The sequence below is a fragment of the Rhamphochromis longiceps genome, linkage group LG13 (assembly GCF_057381845.1).
Source record: "Rhamphochromis longiceps isolate RC_006_pf linkage group LG13, R_longiceps_female_GT1.1, whole genome shotgun sequence".
In the NCBI taxonomy this organism is placed as follows: Eukaryota; Metazoa; Chordata; class Actinopteri; order Cichliformes; family Cichlidae; genus Rhamphochromis; species Rhamphochromis longiceps.
The window spans coordinates 24196497-24222240 of NC_140569.1; the positions used below are offsets into that span (position 1 = coordinate 24196497).

The following is a 25744-nucleotide window of genomic DNA, read 5'->3' on the forward strand; positions in this document are numbered from 1 at the left end:
ATCTAAAATCTATTATATTTATCCAAGAGAATTACAATGCTTTAATGACTGTAGCATCTCTGAAATATTATAAACAATAGTTTTACACCCATTATACTGTACTGTGGTGCTCACAGGCCAAACAAAGGAACATGCAAGAGGCACGCAGGAAAGAATTAAGCACCCTCCCAGCCTAGCTCACACGTACAATAATCCTGCTGTGAATCACCTCTTTGTCCAAACCAGAGTCGCCACAATTCCAGTGACTGGTGCTTCAGCAGGAGCTGCCCTGGCAATGCCATGGCAGCTCTGAACTAGAAAAAAAAATTGCAATCTTAATACTTTTTGTTTACGCACTCACTCCCCCACATTTAGGGCATTCACCATATTCACGCTTCCTGTGCGATCAGCAGCAGTTTAATCTACTTCGAGAATTTCAGTGCTTCTGAATTTTTTTTTTATATTTAAAAAAAATTAAACAAGTCTTTATCAGACACCCTTTTTCTAATAAAGCATATGGACAGACCCTTGATGATAAAACACTGATCAACAGGTACAATTCAACATCAGATTAACAGACTGGAAAACTTTTCTTCTCGACTAAAACTGTACAGTTTACAGCTCTATGGGTAAACTTATCTACATACTAGGGCTGCACGATTTTGCATAAAATGAGAATCACGATTTTTTGGCTTAGAATTGAGATCACGATTCTCTCACGATTTTCTTTTCCAGTATAAATATTTATTGCACTTATTAACTGCACATCAACTTCGTAACAGTTGAGACTGAACATAAAAACAACAAATGTCTCACGTTTTGTTGTTGCCGCAAAATGTTGTACTGCTTGAAATTCCGTCTCCACCGTTGCTCGACACTGCATGTATAGAGCAGGTAGTGCAACAATAGAAAAATAGTTGCGGGACGGCACTGTGTAGCGTTTGTCTAGGGTGTTGATCATTTTCCTAAATCCCTCGTTTTGCACAGTGTTGATGGGAGCCATATCTTTGGTCAGGTGATAAGTGATAGCCTCCGTAATTTCTTTGTGCCTGCGGGAGTTCGACGGGTATAGGGAAGCGCTGTATAAGGTTCCCGTTATTGATGTTTGGGTGGTTGTCCGGGACAGATTTTCTCCTGTCACTTTCTCGTCATCCCTGACGTGCTCTCCGTTGTTTTTTTTCCTGCTAATTTTAGCATCACACCACGGCTTCTGTATCACGTGGTATAAGGCTCCGCCCTTGTCATTTGTTGAGCAGGAAGAGTGAGGCTTGTTTTCATGCAGATTACGTCCCGGATCAAAATGCGGTACAATCGTCGTTGTCTTTTTTTTTTTTTTTTTTTTTTTAAATCGTTGTCATTTGGAAATGAGATCGCACATAAGTATGAATCGAGATCGCGATTTTCTAACGATTAATCGTGCAGCCCTACTACATACTAGCAAGTATTCCTAACAAAGTATTAACTGAAAATCTCTCAGCAATGTTGAATGAAAGGTACACTGAAACTGAGTTACAAATCAAGCTAAGTGAGTGTAAATGTAAAAAAGTATAATCAGTATAATTGGTTACATTCACAGCTACTTGCGCTATTATTTTTTAAGTGTCGCTACTGAGACCAGGACCCAAGTGAAGTAATATAAACAGTTGAGTGAATGTCACTTAAAGATACAACGTTGAAATTTAAGTACAGCTAAAAATCATGAATGAACAGGCTGACTTTACTTTTACTTTATGCATTTTTTAAACATATAAAAATGTAAGTACTGTATTTTTACAAAGAATGACTATATTGTTTGTATCCAGATCTACGTAATACTAACCAAAAGTGAACCATAGCTTTTAAATGTGATCATGAGGTGTACTTTTCAAAGCACATTAGACAGCCTACTGTACCTGACCTCCTGAGTCCATCTTCTCAAATGCAAAAATAGGAACCAAATGACTGCACTGCATACAGTTTACGGCCACAGAAATAACTAATTTCACTGTAACAGCAAAATCTGCATACTCACTGCTTTGACACAACAGAGCAACTCTGGACTAGAACTGCAGTTCAAGTTTATAAAGGACAGATTTAAAAGGGGATGGTCAAACTTAAAAGCCGAGCTCTCCTGATATTCCTAAAATGTAACTCAAAAACATCTTTCATCAGACCTCCCCTGCCTCATTCTTACACACCCAGCACCTCCAGTTTGCAAGCCATGCTTTTTTTTATTATTGATTTTCCAGTTTTATGACCATGTAATAAAAACACTGACAAAGTTGTTTGGAAAAATATGGAAAACTTCCTCTTTATAAGATCAAACTGTGATGAAAATAAAGTCGGAAAAGTACTTTTCCTGTAGTGTTGTTTTGTCGTATAGAATATATAGAAAATCAACGTTTTCACTGTTGTGTGAGTTTAAGCTTTACACAATTACACTCACACACAATCAAACCCTTTTGTTGTTATTAACAAAAGCGACGAATGTCCTTAATATTACTGACTGTGGTTGAATTTAGAGTGGTCCGCTGCTATTGATACTACTACATAAAAGGAGAAGCTTAATGTATTCCACTTCTTTTATAACAAATTTATTAAGGATTTAAACAAACATCCAACACTTCTAACTTCTTATAATGGGTCTAATCTGTACAGCATTTCATCTTACACACTGTATTACAGCAGTGTGTGTGTGTGCGCGCGCAGCTGGTGAAGAAAGCCTGCAGACCATGAGCCTAAGTGACATATAACGCTAAGTGAACATAATGAAAAGTTGTCCTACTTACAGAGCAATTTACAGTTTAGGCATTGAGCAGATGCTCATACACACAGCGGTAAAATGAGTGAGCACTCCTCTAGCATCAATAGAGCCACACAAACTCAGAGCGCTGTGAAAACAACAAATGCTACAACATTAAACAGAAAATGTCAGTGTGGGAACATCACTGCTTTCAGCTGACGCGTGGATGTGAACATTTAAGCATAATAATCATCTACTAGAGGCCTACTGCAACCCATGTGGAAACAACAATAACTGCAAAATGGTCACAGTTACTAATAGCACCATGTTTCATGAGTTTTTATATGTTTAGCTTTATTCAAAGAGACGTCGGGGAAATTAAGCAGCAAAAGGCCAACATAACATGCGAGTCAGGCGGTATCTGCTAAAGTCACGTTTTTCCTCAGTGTGCATCTCGGCTTATTGAAGTGCATTTCCAGTATTGGCAATCAAAACTCCTCTCGCCACACAAATAGGTCATTATATAATCGCAGACCACCAAAAAATAAAATAAATAATCGCAGACCACCCAGTAGCTTAAGTTAGCGTTACCACTAGGACAACCAACAGAAAGAGTTTGGATGTAGACAAACATATCAAAGTGGCATCTATCTTTGTATCCCCCTGCTCTTTCTGCTTGCACTTTAATAACTGGATAATTTGGCTGAAGGTGACATGTTTATTAGTGGGTGGCGGTTTAGTCCGATTAACCACAACAAGCATAACAAAGTAGCTAATCATTACCAGAGCTGCTTGTAATGTGGCCACTATCAACTCTCCGATCACAAAGCCTGGCAACTTCTTGTTCTACTTGGTTTATGTTCCTCACACATCACTATTACCTTACATGAGTCAGGAAACAAAAACAAACAAACACAAAAAACTCATGTGCGTTATACTAATTGCTCTGCAGGTTACGAGGCAGCATAATGACTCATGTGGCAACAAATGATAAGTTAGGACACTGCCTGCAGTCATAACTGCAGCTATAACACGAGAATAAATAGCTCAAATCACTGAGAGAGACAGCTGTGTTTTTTCAGGCTAAATAAGGCTGAAGAAAACAATGTCATGACCAAGTTTTTCTTAAATCTCATCATGAAGTTCACAAGCCACACCTTTGGTATAAATTTAGAGCCACATACACATACATCACTTCACATCCACGCCCTCTCGTCTTATAATTCAATGCCAACACATAACAAAGCACAACATTAATATTACAATTTTCAATTTGCATTTGCAAAGCAAGCTGAAGACACTAGAAACTCAACATCGGGGACATCAAACAATTGTATTAGTCTGGCCTTTATCCAGGACGCTGTGTTTACATTTACATTTAATAGGAAGATCCAACCGTTTAATTCCTCTGGTTAAGTCGTGTTTACATAAGAGCTGAATGAAACTGAGCTGCAGAAGTAGTAGAGCTAATGGGAGCTTCCCCGTGCTACTGAGCACATGCAAGATAAAAAAAAAAAAATGAATGAACATACCTTCATCTCTCTATGAGTCCTCTAGGTGACCAGTTTAACGGATCCCAAGCTGGAAAAACAAAAAGGTAGGAGAAGCTGTTAGAAATTTCAGAGAGTGCCAACTTATGTCTGCCACAACAAGACACGATTATGTTATGATGACATCACTTCTTCTGCTACACTGCTGGATGCAATGAAGAAAAAGCTGGGCGGTAGATGCTCACTTTAAACGGCTTGGGGAAAAAACATCGACGACTGCACACGAAACATCTTTCTTTTCTTTACATCCTGCAACACATCTGCTCGAGAAAGAGACAGACAAGGGTGTGTGTATGTGTGTGTACGGGAGCTTTCCAGTCCAATAATATGTGTTGCAAAGTACACCGTGGCAGGCTGATCGCTCATTCGCAGAGCCTTTAAAGCCGTTTATGTAATGCCCAGCGCACACTGTTGTAAGTCAGTCAGTCAGCGCTAGTCAGCCAGACTTGGCTTGTGACTAAGAACGGCGAGCACAAACAAAGTAACTAGTCGCTACTCGAAGCAAAGGCTTCCTCTGTGTGTGTGTCTGTTTGTGTGCACAGATGGATAATATTGTAGCTGTTTAATGGAGTGATGGACAGTGTTAACAGCCGCACGGCGCTCGTTTCTCCGAGTACACGGCAGCGTGGTGTGCCTGCTGTCTGCACTGCACTGACTATACCAACGCTACAGCAGAGGATGACGCCATTTCTGTAGCTGACAGTAAGCTAGAAAAGGAGAACAGTTGAGCAGGCAAACACTGGGAAAATCCAGGGAACCGCGGTCGCAAGTCACCTGCCCGTGTCACGGCCATTTCTCTCATCGGAGACTGGGATAACGCTGTGTTTTTTGTTACAGGAAAACTGCACCGAGACCATCCATTTTCGTTTTCGCTTCTCTCTCTCCCTCGGTGTCGGTGCACTGCTCTCTGCGGAGAGTGCGCTCGACGGCAATAAATAAATAAATAAAATATATATAAATGTAGAGCGAGGGAGCGAGATAATAACACAGTAGCTAGACCCCAAAAACCTTTACAGATATGTCATATCACCGCCCTGGTAGTACAAAACACGTCAAGTTGAGCCCCCCCGAAAAAAGAAAAAAAGTGAAGCTCGGCCGTGCAGACCGATTGGAAGTCACTTTCTGAACGGAATGCTCTACTGTGGCATTTCGCTGAACGTTCACGGAGCAGCGATGAGTGGAGATTTGCTCCCGACAAAGAAACAAGTCGACGAAACGGTTCGCAACAAGGTCAAGCTCGAAGACTTGCAACGCAGCAACATCGCGTTAATCCCCCCCCCCCCCCCAAATCACCACCACCACACAATTTTATTGTTGTAACACAAGCCAAGGTCGCAGTCCTCCTTTGGTTTAGTTCACGGAGGATACAATGTCATCCGCCCCAGACAATTTGCTAGACCGAGCCGATGCGAGTGAGTGGACTGACCACCACTGCTAGCACCATTCCCAACAACGTTAACACACTCGTACAAGCTTCGAGACTCGGTAGTCTTTTCTCCTGTTCTAAAAGCTGCTACAGTGATTAACTAGAGCGTCGAGCTCATTTAAACCTCTCCACTAGTGATTCACGTCCAAGCAGTTTGTTACTTAACATACGTAACATAATAATAACCACAAAAAAAATACTGGTCAAGCACCCACAACACCGAGAATAACAAGTCATCACTAGCAGTAGGTGGGGAAATATGGATAACCTTTGAGCTGATTTTTATCCCCACAACTGATCAAATGGGCGAGTTCCTTGATACACGGTAGCTCCAACCTACATTGGACAAGTCAGTCGTGAGGAGCCAGACGTTACTGGTGGCACAAAAGGAAAGCCTGACAATGCATTTTACCTCCGTTTAACTATATCGTCCGCCCGCTGCTCGACAGATCTCGTCACGCTAATAAGAACTCACCGATTGTTTCGGGTAATATCACTTTTTTTGTTTAAATGGCTATTCGCGAGCACCGTGGCAGGCGCTACTCGACGACAGCGTCCCCGAGGATTCCTCCGCTCAACAACACAACACTCCGGAGCCTGTCCAGCACACTTGAAACTATTCAGCCACGGAGTAGCATAACCTTTCACTGCGCTCATCCGCCTAATTTGGCTGGCTACGGCTTAACTTTGTTATCGAACTGAACAAGTTTTTTTTTCCTTTTCTTTTTTTAATCTGCAGGTTTCTACTGCCCTGTCGCCAAATTCATTCATTCCTCTAAACCACCCTCCCTAAACACAACACAGCATTAGTTAACAAGTTAGCTAACGTCAAGGTTGGCTTGATAGCAGCAGGGAAGCAAGCTAGTAAAATGTTCTAAATAGCAACGGCTCTGCCGAACAAAAGCAGGCTCACCTATGCTGTCAAGTTGAAAAACACCTCTGGTTTTCGACGAAAGTGGATTAGTAATCCATAGGAACATTTATGAGAAAAATGCGACAGATTTAAACGTCGTCCACCGATTGATGTTGGATGCGGATGGGTAAAAGTCGTTTTCGCAGAGCTGCTGTTTGCCTTGTTGAGTAGCTCCTCTAGCCTAGCTCTTTCTGTGATCCTTCCCCCTCCTCCTGAGAATGATTGACGGGTATACTAATCCCGCCTTTTCAAAAATAAACCCCTCCAATTGGATGGCAGCGACAAAGAAAACGCCTTAGTAACACATGATTGGTCAACCGTGGAGAAAAAATAACCATGGTAAAGTGTCCGATGTACCCTACTGGGTGGTTGTTGACACAATACCGGAGACAAAAATGTTGAAAAACTACAACACCCAGTCTTAGAGTACTGGTGTGTTAGGTATGTATGACAGAGTAGCCCGACAGTCGAAGTAAGGTTTTTCTTGGTAACTTACATGTAAGGGATATTGTACCGGGCAATGTAGAGATATAAATGCAACGGAGATTAATGCGCTGCACCTATCTGACGTTGCCTAGCTACTTCGCGCCTGCTCTGTAACGTAGACGAAACATATATATGTAGCTCATCAACACTAGCTGGAGAAGTACAAGGCTTGTAGCGTGCTCTATTGTAACGGCGCTAGCTTAGCATAGCACCAGATGAAGTAGCCGACAGCACACCGGTTTAAAATGATATGAAGGTCTGGATATAACAGTTATATTTTGTGCCTTACTCGACCAGCGTGGAAGTGGATGATTTTATCTTGAGAAAGAAAGACATACTGAATGGTGATACACCATTGTGTTAGCCTGCTAACGCTAGCCCAATAGCAGTGTGGCTAACCGGAATTCAGCACCGGCTAGTTAGCGGACTGAGTCTGCTAAGGTGGGTGGAGTTAAAGTTTCGGTATGTGTTAAGATTCCACGGTAGCATTGTATTTTAAAAGTGGTGTTTTCTGCTCTGCCGGGCATGTTTCATTTCAAATTAATCACTACTGTATGTTCTTAATTTAAAGGGAGCCAGCAAGACGCGAAAACATGGTGCAGAAATGTTTCGTAGTTTTTCAGTGTGAGCGTGAAGAAAAATGCAGCTGTACACTGGTTACAATGTGGCTGAAAGTGGCGTAAACGAGGCAAACTTCCTAAATTGCGATGAATTCAGTTAACCTTTCGGTGCATAAAAGTTCAAAACGACAAAAAATACTGCAAAACTAGTGATACATGCAGTTACAATGTACACACATCAAACATCTGATCAAATATAGTTCCATAGTTTTATTTTTGGTGTCTTTATCACAGACTTTTCTGATCTAGTAGTCACAAATCCAAAACAGCCGCACTTTTTTTTTTTTAAATTAAGCCGATCTTTGGGAGTTTTAAGTGCCTCACAGGTGAAGTAGTTGTTTTAAGTTATCCAGTGGCTCATGTGACAGTTTTGTCACCACTACAAGGGGAGTTTATAGTTCTGTTGCCCAGTTCTGCGTAAACAGGTCAAAGTGTAACCCATGGTTACACTTTGTTCGTATGAGTAAAATGTGCTATGTGTCTGATTTCAGCTACACTTAAATGGCCTTGAGTCTCACATTCTTCTTGTCATGTCAGCACTCTATTTCCTGTAAAAAGATTCTGTCTTCAGAAAACTTGTTGCCCAATCTGTTATTTAAGAGCTTGGTCGAAGTTTGACGGTGACAAATGACAGATACAAGTAACCTCACTAATAGTATACTTCTTTTTACTCCAGTGTTAGGTGTGTCAAATCTTCGTTTTCTAGAGCTCAGTAGTGTCAACATTAATTCCACCATATTACTTTAGGGTCATTCATCGATTAAATTTAACTGTTTTCTGTTGTGATGTGAGTTAATGTGCTTTTAGTTAATGTCTGCATTTAAAATGTTCCTTTTTAGCATTTGTTAGATTTAAAACTAAATCTGAAGAGCAACTTTTGGTATTTTCTTCTGGTGAGTAAAATTTTAAAGCAAGAGCAAGTGTTACCAGATCACCCCGGGAGTGAGTTGCTGCCCCAAGTGGAGTAGTTAAAGTATGTAGTACAGGGGTGGGGACCTCCAGGCCTCAAGGGCCAGTGTCCTGCAGGTTTTAGATATCACCCTGGGTCAACACATCTGAATCAAGCGATTAGTTCATTACCAGGCCTCTGGAGAATGTTGAGACATGTTGAGGAGGTAAATTAGCCATTTGAATCAGCTGTGTTGGATCAAGGACACATCTGAAACCTGGAGGACACCTGCCCTTGAGTCCTGGAGATCCCCCACCCCTGATATAGTAGTGAGGGATGACGGGAGCAGAAGATCATATTTGAGCATCATCTGCAGTGTGGTGCTTGTGGTACCAGTTGGTCGTAGTGACAAGAGTCCTGAGCATTAAAGTTAAACTGTCAGTTTAACAGTCTCTGTTCCTGTCCCCAGCTATGGTCATGCAAACAGCTTAAATGAGCTTTTCAGGCAATTCCAGTGTTTTGGGCACTTGACTAGGATTCTTCCTTGACACACCTTAGGTGTAGTGTTTCAGGCAGGTTTCACCAGGAGGACACCCGGAGTAGACCAGGATACACTGGAGAGATCTCTCTACTAGTTTGATAATGTCTTGGTGTACCCCTGGAAAGGGCTGATGCGGATGGTTAGTTATTCCACATTCCAGATATTTCGTAACTTGGATGTCAGAACTTGGGAGTGACGTTACTCTTATAATATTTTTTTCCCCTTAAAAACCTGCTGCAAATCATTCATGGATGGAGCCATGAATGTCTTAGACTTTACTAGTGTTTATGCTCAGTGCAGACATCTTGGATTGTTAGCTCTGGGATTGTGGGGCTGCGCTGATGTTCCAAGTAGAAAATCCAAGTTGAGGGGGCATTCCAGATTCAAATTTCAACCGGGAACTTGGAAATTCTGACTTATTTAGGAATACACTTTGTGTCTCTACTAGAATGCTGCCCCTGTAACCTGGACCAGGAGAAGCAGCAGAAAATCAGTCGACATTTAGAGTATATAAGTCTGTCATTGTACATTAGATGTATTTAACTATTCTGTTTAATGCAAAACGGTTCTAGCACTTAAAAATAAATAAATAAGGCTTTGAAAAATAATGAACCCTGAAAGAAGATGCAGACATTCACACTTTTAGGACATGACTGGGCTTGAAGGCATAATGTTCATTAATGAATTCAAAATTCACATTCCACACGTCAAGCAATAAAAATAACAAATCCAAACAGGAATTTATTTTGTATGTAATAGTTAAAATGGCGTTTTGAATTCATCAGAACTTCAGTGTTCAAAACAAAGTTGCACCCATAGTGGGGTATTTTTATTTTTATTATTATTATTTTTTATGGTTTGTTCTTTGTTCTAGTGACGTTGTTATGAGGCCAAATGACACAGTGCATGCATTCGCTCAAAAACCAAATTTTTCTTTTAATAAATTGCTTTTTGTGTTCTTTATTTTCCATTATAGATATATTGTATAAAGTTGAAGCAATGGACCATGGCACGGAGGCTGCTGCTGACCGAATCTTGCTGGAACCATATAAATACTTGTTACAACTGCCAGGTGAGTCTCTTTGTCTCTCAGTGACCACAGGGGCAGGAAGGAGATGTAGATAAACAAGCAGCTTTAATGTCTTAAGTTTTTAAGTCAGTGCCTACTCAAATCGACCTGGCATGGTTCTCCATGGTTTTCAGGGTTTTCCACTAGGCCATAGTACCTGGTACCAGGTACTTTTTTTTTAGTACCTGCTCGCCCCGGGTTCAAAGCGATCTGAGTAAAATACTAAAATGCCATCGATACTAAAATACTAAAATGCCATCGATTGGCTGGTCAGTAGTGTCACTCGATGAGTCATAAGAGCGTCTCATTCGGGAAAATTAAACCGCCATTTTTGAAACCCAGCAACGAGGGAGATGATTACAAAAATCAACGCTGTGATCCCCGAGTCTGACAAAAAGCCACAGACTCAGTAGCAGGTATATTCATGCGGCAACATCCACCTTTTTTGTAGCATTCGCGTCATATGTTAATTACGTCGCAGGATGCTTGGATGCGTTGCTATGACGACAACCATGCACATTATGTAGTACTGGATTGTAATTGAAAACCAGTCGAGTTGTGGTGATCCGTGGCGAGTCGATCCAAGTAGGTACTAATGGAAAAGGGGCTTTACATATAGCTGATGAGTACTTTAGCTACACTGACCTGAGCTGCTTGCTTCCTTTTTAGTATTTGTGGAACAGAGCATGAGGACAATATCTTGGATACTGAACACGATAAAAGGCTCCAGTTCAGACACAGTCGGCACAATAAAGATTGGCAGATGTTGGTCTTTTTATAAACACTGTATGATGCTGCAGTACTGGCATATTAGGTGTTAAACTAAAGAATGTCACACAAGCAGTATTTGTTTCTAGTAATCAGGTTTGAAAACGTGGGGTTTGTCTAATTTATGATAACTGGAATAGTCTCATGATGTCCTCACTGCAGGAGTAAACATCTGTCAGACAGTCAAGAACTGTGGGTTTCACAGACGATGAGCTCAGAAACACTCAAATGCTAACTGTGAGAGCAAATGATTCTGACTTCTTCGGGAGTCTGATAAGGGAGTGTGTGCGCAAGTCTGTGACTAATAGACAAGATACACAGATATGGGTTTGGATGTTAGCATATTTCATATTTTATGAGGGGAAAAGGTTCATTGAGGATTCCAGTCTTCTTAAATTATTGGTGTCTGAGGGGAAACTTTGCCAAAAGGATGAGTGTAAAAGAATTATGGTTATACATTGGAAAAGGGATTGTCTTATAATCAGTTGAGCATAATCATAAGTTATAGCTTACAGATTTCAGCTTTTAACAAAGTATTTCAAGTAATTTTGGTGTTTGGCGCATTCGCTCTAATGTCTTTGAAATAAAACCACACTAACTGACTGATATTTGCTATTACATTATAATATGTAGTTTTACAGCAGTATATTGCTTTCTTTTTGTTGAGGGTATTATTTTTTTTTCTAAGCTTTAAAGTTACATGCTTTTTATTTCAATGTTCACCACAGACTGGCTTGACAATAATTTGAGCATAAACCAATTTGCTGTATTTGTAATCTCTTTGATTCGAGTATGAGGCTGTAATTCACAGAATAATGACTTCTAATATTAATAAAATGGAACAGCTGTAGAAATGAGACAATGAAACCCTGAAATGAGCAAGCTGTGCACATCTCTGTGCATGTTTAAGTGTTTTCTTTAGTGTGGATTCTCATTCCTAGCAGCTGTTTTTGAGATTTAATTATTGCTTCAGTTTTGATTGGTCACGTCTCGTCAGTAGAGAAAAGCCTGACCTAACACCAGACGTTAATTTGGATAAATGAGACATGTGCCTGGTATTTGTTAGTAGGGTTGTTTCTCTGCTAGAAGTTGCACCCTTTTTCCTTCCTGGCTCTGTGTTTCACAAATTACATTTTAAATAGGGCTGAACGATATATCGCATTTGCGATAATATCGCGACATGATCAAGTGCAATTTTCTAACCGCAAAGGCTGCGATTATACTGCGATTATATTATACAATTCATGGGCTGCATCCTCCTGAGGCCGCATTTGTAGACCGATTACGTCACAGCGACGCGCCGAAGGCTGTCCAAATTACTACCATATCCCAGAATTCATAGCGCGGCCCAGCCAAACTCCAGTTTCCAGCAATGGCGGCCGCTACTAAGTTTTAAAATTACTCATACTAATCTTTCTGGGTCACAAAATAAACTTTTAACATATTTTCAGGCGAGAAAGTAGTTGTGTAAACATCAAATATCTGCTCGGTTTATCAAGATATCCCATATTTGCAAAAGTGCTTCGACGTTTTCAGAGGCGTCTGCTACCCACCAGCTCGACAGCTAGCCGGGAGCTCGAGGGTTACTGATGCGGCCGAGAACGGCACAACTCCCGGCACATCATTTTCAGATCACCGCGGAGTTTCGCTGCTCGGGTTAAACGTAATATATAAGTCACTTAGACAACCTAAAAATGTTATTGTTGGGCTTTTTTCAGTGTTTTGTTTGTTCGTGAGTAAATCGGTTTGGCTGAGATTAAAGTTATTAGATTAGATAAAATAAAACTTTATTAATCCCCCGGGTGGGTTCCTCCTTGGTTTTCACACAGCTGACTAAACGTCAAACAGAAAACTTATTAAACAGAAGTATGAGACAGTCGAGAATTTACACCAGTGTCTGGTTATATTTTAGATAGCAAGAAGCAGACGGCCGAGTTTAATAAACTCCACCGAGACAGCGGTGACGCTAATCAGAAGGCTAGACCGTCCAATTTCACGCCTTTAAACTTTAAAGGCGTGTTTGTGTGTGTGTTTATACAATTGCTATTATGTTTGCACTTTATGTGTAATGTTACTGACTGCAGAGATCAGTAAGATGTGTGTATTTTTTATTTATTAGTTTTATTTATTTAATATTATTTTTTAATTGAATGACAGTCTAGTAGTTCACAGATGTCAAAAAACTGAGTGTGGTAAAGCCACTGATTTTTTTTTAATGTATATTTCTGCAATCTGCACATTGTACTGACTTTCATTTTAATGTTTACACCAGGGTTCCTTGTCAGCACTTTATGCTCAGATGTTTGTAAGCTAAAAATAAACTATTGTGTATGTTCAAATATACTGTTGTGATTGAAGAAGTTAAATAAAAATGTCAGTCATCAATTCATGCATCACCTCATGTCATCATAACAGAGGTCTGTCTTCCAGGAAAGAACAGTTTAAAATTAATGTAATATAGTATTGGCCATGCTATATGATGTATTGCTTGTCTTTGTTTAATAATACAGAAGACAAAGACCTTAAAAAATAATCGCATATCGCATCGCAATCGCAATATTGGGGCAAAAAATCGCAATTAGATTATTTTCCATAATTGTTCAGCCCTAATTTTAAATGGAACAAAGGATGGCGCCAGGTCTCTATTTTAAGTTGAGGCGATGTTGGTTAATATTGAAAGAACTGCATTTGGAATATACTCGAGACCTTTTAAGGCATAGTGTCTCAATTGTAAGATAGACATATCATTATACTCCTAATGGTTTAGACTATGGCTTTGAGCACTCGGTGAAAACTGCTTTACAGCACAGTTCAATAGGATGAAGGAGGAAAAGATGCCTTAAATGTTGTCTTTGAAGATAAAAATATCTGTTAATCCTGCCTGTGTTTCCAGCTTTTTAGTGTTTTAGTCAGGTAGGAGCTCAGCGGGAGCTGATCAACTAATGGTTTAAATGTTCACCCTCACTTAATCTTCAACTGTGTTTTGTATAAGTGGAGTTAAAATGTGTTTTATCTGTGTGAGACTGGTGTTTATTTAGCCTCATTGCACACTAAATGCAAAAGCCATTTCTTTGAGAACACTCTGTACCTGCAACTCTATAATTAAAGCTTTGGTCCATACGTTTTCGTAAAGTGACAAAATTTTTGTGATTTTTACCCCTGTGCAGCACAACAGTGGATTTTTCACTCCAACAATTAAGATGTGAACAGACTTCATGCTTAAATTCAAAGGGTTTAACAAAAGTATTGCATTAACTGTTTAGGAATTATAGCCATTTTTATACACAGTCCCCGATTTACAGAGGCTCAAAAGTAAATGGCCAAGTCAGTTACAAGCAGTCAGATCTGTTTTCCTTCATTATTTCATGACATATCAGAACTCTTAGTTGGTGGAGTAGTCATTTACTACGACTACTGGGGCCTCCACCAGAGCCCAGCATGTGATAAATGAAGATTATTTTAGATTGGAAATCAAGGAAATTGACTGTAATAGAGTGAAGGAATGAAAAAAGGAAGGTTTAAATGACCATAATGGGTCCATTTGGGGGTGGGACAACCCCGAAATTGTCCACATGAAGTCTTTGTGTGAAGTAATACCACTGTAGATGCCACGTCCTTTTAGGATAAAACAATTGATCTTTTACTTTTTTTTTTCTTTTTTTTTTGTTCTGCTCTTTCGGTAGGAAAACAAGTGAGAACAAAACTCGCCCAAGCATTTAACCACTGGCTCAATGTTCCCGAGGACAAACTGCAGGTGAGAAAAATCATCCGTTTTGCTGCCAGAGCTGTCTGGTGTTAATTGTTGCTGACAGATTTAGGAAGGTGAAATGAAACTGTGCTCGTTCAGAACAGGTAGTTTATTTTTGCAATGCGACCATTTTGCATTTTATCAGCAGAGTTGTTCCTAAGTGTAAAGCTTGTGAGAAGAGCTTAGAGCGCACATGATTTATTAAAGGAGATTGTTAATGCAGCTGAGGATTAAGTGGAACGAGATGGTGGGGAAAAAAACGATGCAAAGCTTTTAAAAACTGTTCAGTTTCTCTGCATTTTAAACCCTTGTTTCTCCAGTTTTAATGAATTTCTAAGATTGAATGCATTGTGTTTACCTTTGGTGTGTTATATTTGTTCATGTTGCTGGAGCATTAGAGATGCACACTTGGGTAACACAGTGACTTGCATATACTTTGTATGTCGCCATTGTGATTCAAACACTGGTTTTCAACTCCGCGGTGCAAGTTTTGTCCATGGCTGTGCTAGTTTGTGGTGCCAGAAGTTGCCTTATTTGGACTAGAGTGTAGTGCCAAGTTATCAGCTAAAGCTAGATATTTTGGTTAACAAAATTAATTCATGGTTCAACAGCGACAGATCTGCTAATTATTACAAAGTAACATACTAATAAACTACAGTTACACTCGCCAAGACTGAAGCACAAACATCTGTGATGAACTGTACCACACATGTACAGTCAATCGGCTTAAAACATGCACGCAGAATGAAGAGGTCCAGTTTAATAAGGTAAAGCCTAGTAGACTATGAAGTTGGGCATCTTTAACGAGTGTCTATGGGGATTGGTTCTGTTTTTGACGCTGGTCTCAAGTGGCCACCACAGGAATTTCCAGTTTTATCACTTCCTTGTTGGCTTCCTTTTTCAGCCTGCTGCTGGTTAAAGGTACACTGTGTAAAATGTCACTGCTAGATGTCGGTGGATTGCAGATTTCATTCAGCTGAACTTTGTTTTCTTACCCCTCCCAATTCAAGTGATGGTGGCTGCTGTAAGACAAACAACTCTGGCCAGCTGTAGTGAGTCAGTTTAGCTCAGCTGTCAATGCCTCCACATCGGTTTATTCTCGAGAAGGCTTTATAACTTTGTAAAAGGAGTTCAATATGAATTGATGAGTCAGTGAAGCTCATTTCTGTCTGATGACAGTGATACTGAAATTAGTTGTTGAGGACTTTTCTTTCTGTAAGTGCTGCCGTTTTTGCTGCTGTTAGCGGTTTTAGTGTGACTGATCTAACATTGTTGAACCTGTTTTTTTTTTTTTTGTTTTTTTTTAAAGGACAGCCAAGCTTAACATTAACTGGCATAATGTTAGCTTTTAATCAGCTGTGGTTGATTAGCTGGCTCGTTGTCAGCAGTTTGGAGGCTAATTTCCTGATGATATGTAATTGTAACAATATTGGGAATAAATAAGTTTGTTTATGCATGTTTTTGTGTGTTAGAGCCCTGACTTCAGCTTAGGAGATGGAATTGGGTCGGCAACTGTATTCAAGATGGGAGGGCAACATGGTAGCTTCCAAAAACCAGTGCCCGTCTGTCTTTGTAATGGATTAATTCTAACTTGATAGGAATGCATCTCTGTGTGTTGGCGATGCCGTAATTGTTGCATTACGTAATTGCATACCAATCGCTGTGCGCTTAGAAGTAAATTCTCTTTTTTATAAAATAACCTCAAAATGACTGACTGTACCTTTTTAATGAATTGTCATTTTATAACTGCTAGTGACCTTGTTTACATTACATGTAGCCAGCTGACTGCTTTAAGAGAGGAGTGTGAGGTGTGACAGCTACAAGGCATGATTCCTTATCCCATCTGTACATCTCTAAATTGACGGCCACATTATTACACGTTTAGAGGGCCGATTCAAAAAGACCTCATGTTGCTCTGATGACTGGTCATTGAGCTAGTTAGAGGCACAAGGTTCATTCATCATCCAGCTTTGTGGCTTGAAGCTAAATTTGATGCAACTAACAACACCAAGCTGTGTCAGATCAGGGCATGTTGTGTAGACATTTTTATTTATTTATTTATTTATTTTTTAAATCTATTTTTATGACACTGATTTCCATCCCCTGAATGCCACAGAAGCTCCCAGTAAACTCCACTAAGGAATGGTCTACATAGAAATGCAGAGAAGAACAAATGAAATATGTCAAACAATCCCTTTTATTGGCTACACTATATAAAGACATTAAATGCAATACATCAGAAAAACAAGATAACTCCATGCCTAGAGGTATGCTAAACACTGTAAAAATGTATGTGGTGATACATGTTTTACTTCCAATAGTACGTGTTTGTGGCTTTACTCACTGAATTCAGTTCAGTGTATATTTGTTCATACAAGTTTCACTGCTTACACTCTTTTTTTTTTTTTTATGAGTTTGTGTGCATGCTGGGCATCACATCACCCTTTCACTAGAAGACTGGGATGGAAATTTCATAATGATTGCAGAACTTCTCAATTGTCTTCTTTTGTTTCATTTTCTCTGAAGCTGGATGGACAAATGAAAGCAAATGTGGATTAACAGCAGTTTCAGTATGATGTGGCAGCTGCTGTTTATATTGGGATGTTTCAAGATGAAAAGCATTTAAAACTTGGATGATCTTTTAAAGAAAGTTATGCTTAGTTGTAGGTTTTTTTGTTTAGTTTTTTATAAAAGTGGGTAGGCCATAGTCGCTATAGATTATTTTATACAATATATTCCAGATGTTAGTAAATCGTAAAGTAGGGCTGGGCCATATCATACCATTCACGGTAATACCGGTATAATGTTGGGCAACGATATGAGTAAAACGCGCATGCGCAGTGCCGTCGGTATTACCGTGGTTTGTTTTTGTTTTTTTGTTTTGTTTTTTTGTTTTTTGGGGTGGGGGGGAGGATACGGCAAAATCGACAGTGCCCTGTATAATCCCATGGGCCTTATGTATGAATTCTGGTTGTGTTTACTGACCTTTATGTCGTACACGGCACTCGAAAATCTGTCAAATGTTTTAGTACGACTTTGCAAAGCTACGAAGCCGCACTGCTTGATGGATTGTCGGAGCATTACGGCTATCGTAGGCAGGAGCCTCGCGGAGTGATACGTACTGTGCTTCAACATAATATTACCGTATTGTGTGTGTGTGTGTGTGTGTATAACCTCTTTTAAGTTTTGTGGATATTATACATGGTTATGCTGAGGATATGTCGGCCAATTTCCACTGGAAATGTTTATGTATTTAAGATGTACTGTACTTGCGTTAATCTCCAGTGAAAGGCTACTTCTTTTTCAGCTTCTTGTGCTCTGATCACCTTTGTGAGACGGGGATTAGTGGATTCAAGTCACGGACTGCTTCCAGAGTAAAAACCTACAGTTCCACTCATCCATTAGATTGTTGTAGCATGTTCTTGGCTGCCTGATTAGAGTGCTACAGACACATTGAAATACAGACCGCAGGCAGATTGAAATTTCTTGAATTCCTCCCTTTTTCTCTGTCAAATGAATTTCAGATTAGCCATTCTGGATTTATTGGTTTTATTGAGCAGGGCCCTTGCCTTTGTCTCCTTAGGGCGATCAGGCTATTGATCCTATTATACTGATAGCATTAGCATTGTACTGACTCAATACTGTTCTTGTTTGCATTGACAAAGCTACCTAATCTGTGTTTTCTGAATCTGCATGCCTTTTTATGGTGGAAAATGCAGAAATGCTGAGCCTGTCGGGTCTCATTACAGTTGCTGTTCAACAGGTCTGTTTGTCCTGAATGTTTTATAAACCCCTCACAAATAGAGGAATCTTAGCTCTGCAGTAAAGTGAGGTCTCTCACGGTTGTCTCCTGTATAGTCTCCCGTAGTTTCCAAAGAGGAGTCCAGTCTTATTTTTGATGACCATTTTCAGGCATCTATTTAACAAAAACTAAGCACACGGATACAGTTTGTGGGGGAAAGTAATAAAGTTGTCATCAGTGCGGTCATGTCAGCGGTTCCCATGAGACACTGTTTACCTCAGTCTTTAATCACATTCTGCAGCTTTTACAGCAGATTGAAATAAACTCAGATTGCAAAAAGAATAACCTAAACAGTTTAGCCTGCAGTGTCATGTTTGATTATTTTCACACTGTATGTAGGTCAAATTTATTAAAGCTGAGAAAACACTTTATGAATCCTTAGTTTTGAGTTTGGTTGAGTCTGCGACGTTGTTGACAGGGTGTATGACGTGCATTCATAAGCAAGCTGTGTGAACATCTACTCGCGTTCTCCTGATAATTCCACTTTAGTGGATACTTCCCTGTTACGGTGCAGCAGTTGGTTTAAATCTACTTCAGATACAACAGCCCTGTCTCTTCCACGCATCTCCCTCCGTCTCTGTAGAAGCCCCATAAACTCCTGCTGAACCCACAATGCAGATTGAGAGCGCGCTCCTCGTCATCATCAGTGTACTGCCAAGAAGTCATCGTTGCCGCCGCCATGGAAACAACCATGGCTTCAGATAGATGGAGGCAGTGACAGCGGTACTCTCTCTCGTTCACTTGGCAGTGCATTTTTTATCAAGCCCCATATGTGCTTCTGTACTGCGTATGACAGCACAGGTGGTGGAGGCTTGGGGAAATTCCCCGTGTTCATCATTTTCCTTGTGACCTTTAGCTGATGGCTTTCCTTTTGTTTTCTCTGACACTGATGCTATATTTTTTTTATATACAGTCTTTTACTTTAGATGATGTTCATGAGTGCTCGCAACCTCAGGCCAAGAGCTTCTCATGTTTTTGTGACAGAGTGGGACAACAGGGGAGGAAAAAAAAGACTTGGAATCAATGTCAGGTTCTCATGAAATATAATGTGGATAAAAATGTAACTACTGGAATAATGAAGGCATGCTTAAAGTATTTCCGATGCACGGGCTGGCATTTGAACTTGTAATATCTGACGAGGTTATTATTACATGCAGCGGATGACCTGCAGACAATCACATCACAGTAAAAGCTGGACCAGGTTAGATAGTCAGCAGCATCAGTATCATACGTTATAACAGGAAATTTTCAAAACCATGCATTTTGGTAAAATAAGGTTAAAATACCGATACTTCTCTGTTTTGAAAACTGATATGAAGATGTCAAGCTCAGTAAGTTGTGCAGAATAGTGAAGAAAAGTCTTTGCCGTGTATGGGAGTATTTTAGCTTTAATCAAGGTGAATTAGTTTGTACGACTTGGTCTCAAAATGGCTTAAAATGGTAATTCTTTGAACCGCCTCTCTGTTCAGTCCATTAATGTGACGTTATCAGCCAAGACAACAAATGTCAACTGGTTCTTCAGCAATAATCTATGGAAGACGTTAGGTGAGTGTCTATTAACTAATTTGCTATGCATTTAAATGGAAATTTGGACAAACTAGTCTGAGATTTGGAAAGTTTTACTCTTAAAACATGGGCAGCACTGTGGCGCTGTGGTTCGCATTGCTACTGGGTTTGTTTGTGTGGGTTCTTGCCGGGTACTCTGGCTTCTTCCCACAATCCACAGGTCCCTGCAACCCTGAATTGGATACGTGGAAGAGAATGGATTGATATTCCCAAACGTTTCTAACTTTTTTATTTTATTTTATTTTTTTATTTTTTTATTTTTTTTACAAAGAATCATTTAGGAGATGCGAAACACATCTGAGCCCATAGTGACCATTACTAATGAGTATAAAATAATATAAATTATTTTATGCCACATGTCTGCTCTGCAGTAGGTTATTACTGATTTATTTATTTAACTAACAGAACAGTTGTGAAACACGGGGGGGGGGGGGGGGATTTTAGCATGTTGAGGCCTGCTTTGAAACAGTAGCTATAAAGCCTATGCAGGTCGCTTTGACTCAATCCTCAGATCCAGAATACCAGCAAGCCAGCAGCATTGACAGTGAAAGCAAACAAATCTGTTCACACACTGTTAAACCCTGTTTACCTCTGACTTTTTGTTTTGACTTGGATTCCATAGCTGAGGACTAGTCATTCATGTGTATGTGTTCATGCAAGCACCACTATTGATGTTCAGCAAAAGGGGGATGCGGTGCCAGGGGACAGATGTAGGACATGACCCACATAATAGCTAAAAATACAACATTAAAACGTAATTTTTTTTCTGTGTATAGGGTTCACATTTTCTAACGTCATAACTCTGATCTAGTTATTACCAGAGACACTGGTTGTAGTACAAACCATTTCTACCATCTTCACCTTCACTTCACGTATTGACCCCAACCAGTTAACCAGCATTGGTTTAAGCAGCTATTTATGGGCTCACTATTTGTTACCTAGTCCTCACATTTATTGCTACGGTGACTAACATCACTATCGCTGTGTGCCCAGAAGAGGTGTCAGGTTAGAAATGTGGATAACTATTTGTAATAAACCTGTATTACAGGATTTCTCTCACAGTAGTCAGTTATTTAATTAGTTCAGAGCTCACTTATCCACATAGTTGAAATTTCTCTGGCTTCACTGCACTGCTTAAAAATGATACGCTTCTGTTTGCTCTTATTAAAACAAGAGCATGTGAAGGCAAAATATGGGAACTCGGCATAAATACTAACATGATTATTTATTTTTAAATGAATCCCAGATAACAGCTGTGGATTTTTCAACATTGGCAGAATATCTATAAATCCATAAATCATTTGGACACTAAAACACTAAAATGGATGAATGAAGCTATTTTTTTTGTGAATGACACAATCCAGTAGGCATGGTGTGAGTGACCAGTGCTGCAGCCTGCTTCAGGTATAAATGTGATCACCTGCTGTAATCTCGCCAAGTGTGACGGTTTTATGGCAGAACATAACTGGCTTGTTGTTTTCATTTACCTCCTGTCATCATGTCAGACTCGGTATGCTTGTTTTTTGTGAATGTGTCTCTGCATTTTTAATAGATTACTGATTATAGCTTTAGCAAACTGAGTTTCTGCGTCACTAACCTCTTGTGATAATCAATATAGACTTGCGGAGTAGTGGCACTCGGGGCTCAAACAGCATTATGCAGTGACAGCCTGACTCATTAAATTCCTTGGAGAATGGAGACACTTAAAAGTCCAAAACCTGAAAATTTTTGTGCTTGTGTTCGGGTTTGATTGCTGCTGCTGTTATCTGAAGCGCTCTAGCTGAATTTCAAGTTGATTGAGCCATTGTTTCTTTTTTGTTTTTTCCCTGATGGTGCATTGTAATTTGCAGTGAACCTTTTTAAATACTTCAGGTTGTTGTTGTTGTTGTGTTTGTTTTTTCCATCTAAATAATACATTTTCATGTTCATGCATGCATTTATTGTAGCTTTATCCACGTCCCCTGCTTTGTAAGTGGCTCACTGAGGTTTCAGGGTGAGCAAGTGTTTGGGACCCTGCCGAAGGAAAGGTTGTGTTTGGCTGATAAACTGCTCAACTGGCCTAGCCTTGGCCATCTGCCTGACCCACTGAGTCACTCTTTGTGCTCTCAGGCCTCATACAAACAGCTTTCATTACCAGGCCACCCCACTTGTCTTTTAAATCAGCAGGGCACTCGAGCAGGCTGTAAGGCCAGCTCAGGACAGCAGACACCTGATGGCCACTGTGACTGTTGTGAGTCGACGTGGGCCGTTTTTGGGTTAACGGGGTGTGTGTGTGTATGTGTGGGGCTCGGTTTTCCACTGATAAATGAATACTATTATTTGGCATTGGTTCGTGAAGCACAGCATAAACAGTATGTGGTACATGTGTGCTGCCACATAGTGGTGAAGATCAGGATAGAATATATCTACAGTGCCCTTGACTCACCACAGCAGTGCTCTGTATGTTGAGGCTGGTAGGTCATATTGTATTAAAAAGCTTGTCAGTACACTCATCGTAATGACTAAGGTTAAGCATTCAGCCTTCCTCATCGTCTCTGTGGAGGAGGTTAAAGTGCACCAAGCCCAGCAATGACGCCTCTAATTGCTCAACCATGCATTTCCTATAACCTCGTCAAAGCTCTGTGTCTCTCCTGACAGCTGCTCCGTCACAGTGTGAGTCTGCTCCGGGCCAGAGTGCATCTTTGCTGAGCTCTTCATGCTCAGACTGACTGCTTAGCTTGTTTCAGCACCAACTGTTTTGTTTACTGATGAAGACTTTGACTTGTGGAGCAGTGCAGACAAGAGTGTAGACATGGCACCCTCTGCTGTATACAAGTTGTAATGCATAATTTACACAGAGCCTCTGACAACCTGTTGGAGTCGGTTTGAGCTGGAGGAGAGACTGTTTGTTTCTTTAAAAATATTTCCTCTGCACTGGAAGCTCTCGTAAAGATAAAACATTAACAACTGTACAAGAAGGTATTTTACTTCCGGATACATTTTTATATGAATTAACACAAACACACTTGTTCTTATGTCCAGGTGATCATTGAGGTGACTGAGATGCTACACAATGCCAGCCTGCTGATAGATGACATTGAGGATAGCTCCAAGCTGCGTCGAGGCTTCCCTGTGGCACACAGCATCTATGGCGTTCCTTCTGTTATCAACTCGGCCAACTACGTGTACTTCCTGGGGTTGGAGAAGGTGCTGATCCTGGAGCACCCTGAGGCGGTGCGAGTGTTTACCCGTCAGCTTCTTGAGTTGCATCGCGGTCAGGGCCTCGACATCCACTGGAGAGACACCTACACCTGTCCCACCGAGCAGGAGTACCGCAAAATGGTGCTGCAGAAGACAGGAGGGCTGTTCGGCCTCGCTGTAGGCCTGATGCAGCTCTTCTCAGACTGGAAGCAGGACCTGAAACCCCTCTTGGACACATTGGGCCTTTTTTTCCAGATCCGTGACGATTACGCCAACTTGAGTTCCCGCGAGTACAGCGAGAACAAGAGTTTCTGCGAGGACCTGACCGAGGGCAAGTTCTCCTTCCCCACCATTCATGCCATATGGTCACGTCCGGAGAGCACTCAGGTGCAGAACATCCTGAGGCAGCGCACGGAGAACATGGACATCAAACGATACTGCGTGGACTACCTGGAAAAGGTGGGCTCATTTGCTTACACCCGCCAGACTCTGCGGGAACTGGAGATTGAGGCCTACCGGCTCATTAGGGAGTTTGGGGGAAACCCTCAGCTGGAAAGCCTGGTCAAACATCTTAGCCAGATGCATCACGAGGCCGAGGCCACAGCAGGGTCTAGCTGTGAGCCGCCCTCCAGCCAAAACCACTGACCGGATATTTACCTTAAATGCTGCGTGACTCCCATGCACTCCAGCACACAGATCCTTAGCTGATGCACTGATACAGACACGCACATTCCTGAAAACCTCAGTACATACCAGAACATCTCCTTCACACACTATGCTGAGTCTTCATCACTGAATTCAGAAAGCAGACCAGTCCCAAATGTTGCCTTTTGGTTTTGTGTTCATGAAGGCATCCTGCAAGAGTTGCTTTATTGTACACATAACTAACTTTTGTATCAAAGTGTAACAGTTCAATCAGCGGAAGACATGAATTGAAATTAACTTTGTTTGGTTTTTTTCCATTTTTTCTGAAAATGAAAACTACCAAGATGGCAAAAAAGCTTTTACGCCTTTTGATGTGCATAAATGTATTTCTCCCCTCCTTGTAAGCAAATGTAAATTGTTTATCTAAGAGCAAGTCTCTTCCCCCCCCCTCTCATGTTTAAAAATAGGATGTGGATGTCTTGGGCTTATATGTGGTTTGGAGCTCCTTAATCATCAAACCACCAGAGTGCCAAGCTTATAGGAAAGACCTCCACCACTGTACTGTCTCCTTGTTACGTAACACACTGGTTTTACATGCAAAGTAGTGTTCCTGTTGCTCATGCTCTCAGTATTTGAATACTATGTTTTTGTTTCAACAGAGGTCTTTACACCTCGAACACTTCATTAGTGTCATACTGGTATTTATTAGGAAACAACTCTGTGCAGTAACACCTTGTTTGTACTTATTTAATAAAAAAGGTTCTTTAAAGATCACCTGTGGAAAGCAGTTCCTGGCATTAGTGCCAGTTTGATCTTTTGAATCTATTACAGTAACTAATCTGAGGACAGATGTGCAAATGACAGAAGCTGTTCATGGAGATTCTTCAGCACTGGAGTAGTGCTAGTAATAAAAATTACAATTGCAAAAATATATTATATAATGAATTGAGTCACTATAACAGCAGGGGTTGTTATAATCTGGATGTATAAATTTAATTGACTAATTTTAATGAATTGCACTGGTAATTGATAACATTGATGTTACTGAAATTTCTTTTTTTTTTAAATAAGCTTAATAAATGGAAAGCTGAAGTGAAACTGGAAAGTCTAAGTTATAAAAATGTGTGTGGTGTGGGGGGGGTTAGATTAAATAAAATCCATGAATGTTATGTCAATTTAAAAGATGAAATACTGATAACATTTTAAAATTTATGAAAGTCGCACTTCACAAAGAATCTGTTCTTTTTTTGAAACTGAAATAGCTTTTTGCCACAAAACACACCTTTAAAAAATATATATATTTACAACATATCTTAAAGTTTTAAATATTTCAGATATTCTGATTCTTTTCATACAATGACATTTCTGCCCTTTAGTGTCACCTAATGTCCTCTGTGTGTGGTTAACCCCCCGATACAGCTGTGTATTATGTCAGGAGATGCAGTTAATAATTTCCAACAATTTTGAAGGACAAAGTTTTGCTCACATATACAGTAGCAGTCCAACATAAGAAATGACAATTACAACTTTTTACAGGCCAACCTGACATGTAGCTACATTTCTCCAGAGCTACACATCAGGTTACGTATGTTTCCCGGTGAAGAAACAGTTTAATGTTGCTAATTCAATCTGTTTGCTGCTGCCCTCTTGGCCATGTCTCCTTTGTTTTTAAAGGGGGAAAAAAAGATCTTGGCTCCTGGTGGGAGTAACCTGGTTAAATAAAGGTTAAAGAAATAAATAAAGTTTGAGCTTTTTGACGTGACTTCCTGGCGACAGTCATCAACAATACTCAGACTGTGCTGTTTAAACAGTGTTCAGTTGGTACTAAGGGGTCTGAATA

General features: G+C 40.3%; 2 protein-coding genes across 9 annotated transcripts in view; one reads left to right on the top strand and one right to left on the bottom strand.

Moving 5' to 3' along the window:
* arid4b (AT-rich interaction domain 4B) overlaps positions 1-6802 on the bottom strand; it is a 39189-nt gene extending 32387 nt beyond the window's left edge. For 2 of the 3 annotated variants that reach the window (XM_085428592.1, XM_085428589.1), the window contains exons 1-2: positions 6591-6801; positions 4234-4282 (exon numbers count right to left, since the gene is read on the bottom strand). In XM_085428592.1, the coding sequence (XP_085284718.1) occupies positions 4234-4239 (6 nt within the window). In that variant the 5' untranslated portion in view covers positions 4240-4282; positions 6591-6801. Of the gene's footprint in view, positions 1-4233; positions 4283-6590 lie in introns of all 3 variants that reach the window. The other variant, XM_085428590.1, reaches the window with a different exon arrangement.
* A 187-nt stretch (positions 6803-6989) lies between these two features.
* Positions 6990-24414, top strand: ggps1 (geranylgeranyl diphosphate synthase 1). Of its 6 annotated transcripts, none has more exons than XM_085428595.1 (4): positions 7004-7031; positions 10103-10198; positions 14647-14717; positions 23101-24414. In XM_085428595.1, exons 2-4 carry the CDS (start codon positions 10126-10128, stop codon positions 23902-23904), a joined length of 948 nt encoding a protein of 315 aa, XP_085284721.1. In that variant the 5' UTR covers positions 7004-7031; positions 10103-10125; the 3' UTR covers positions 23905-24414. The 6 variants fall into 6 exon arrangements, with proteins under 6 accessions (XP_085284724.1, XP_085284721.1, XP_085284720.1 ...); XM_085428594.1 differs by lacking the exon at positions 7004-7031 and adding an exon at positions 7038-7538; XM_085428593.1 differs by lacking the exon at positions 7004-7031 and adding an exon at positions 7038-7517.
* Positions 24415-25744: the final 1330 nt, after the last annotated feature.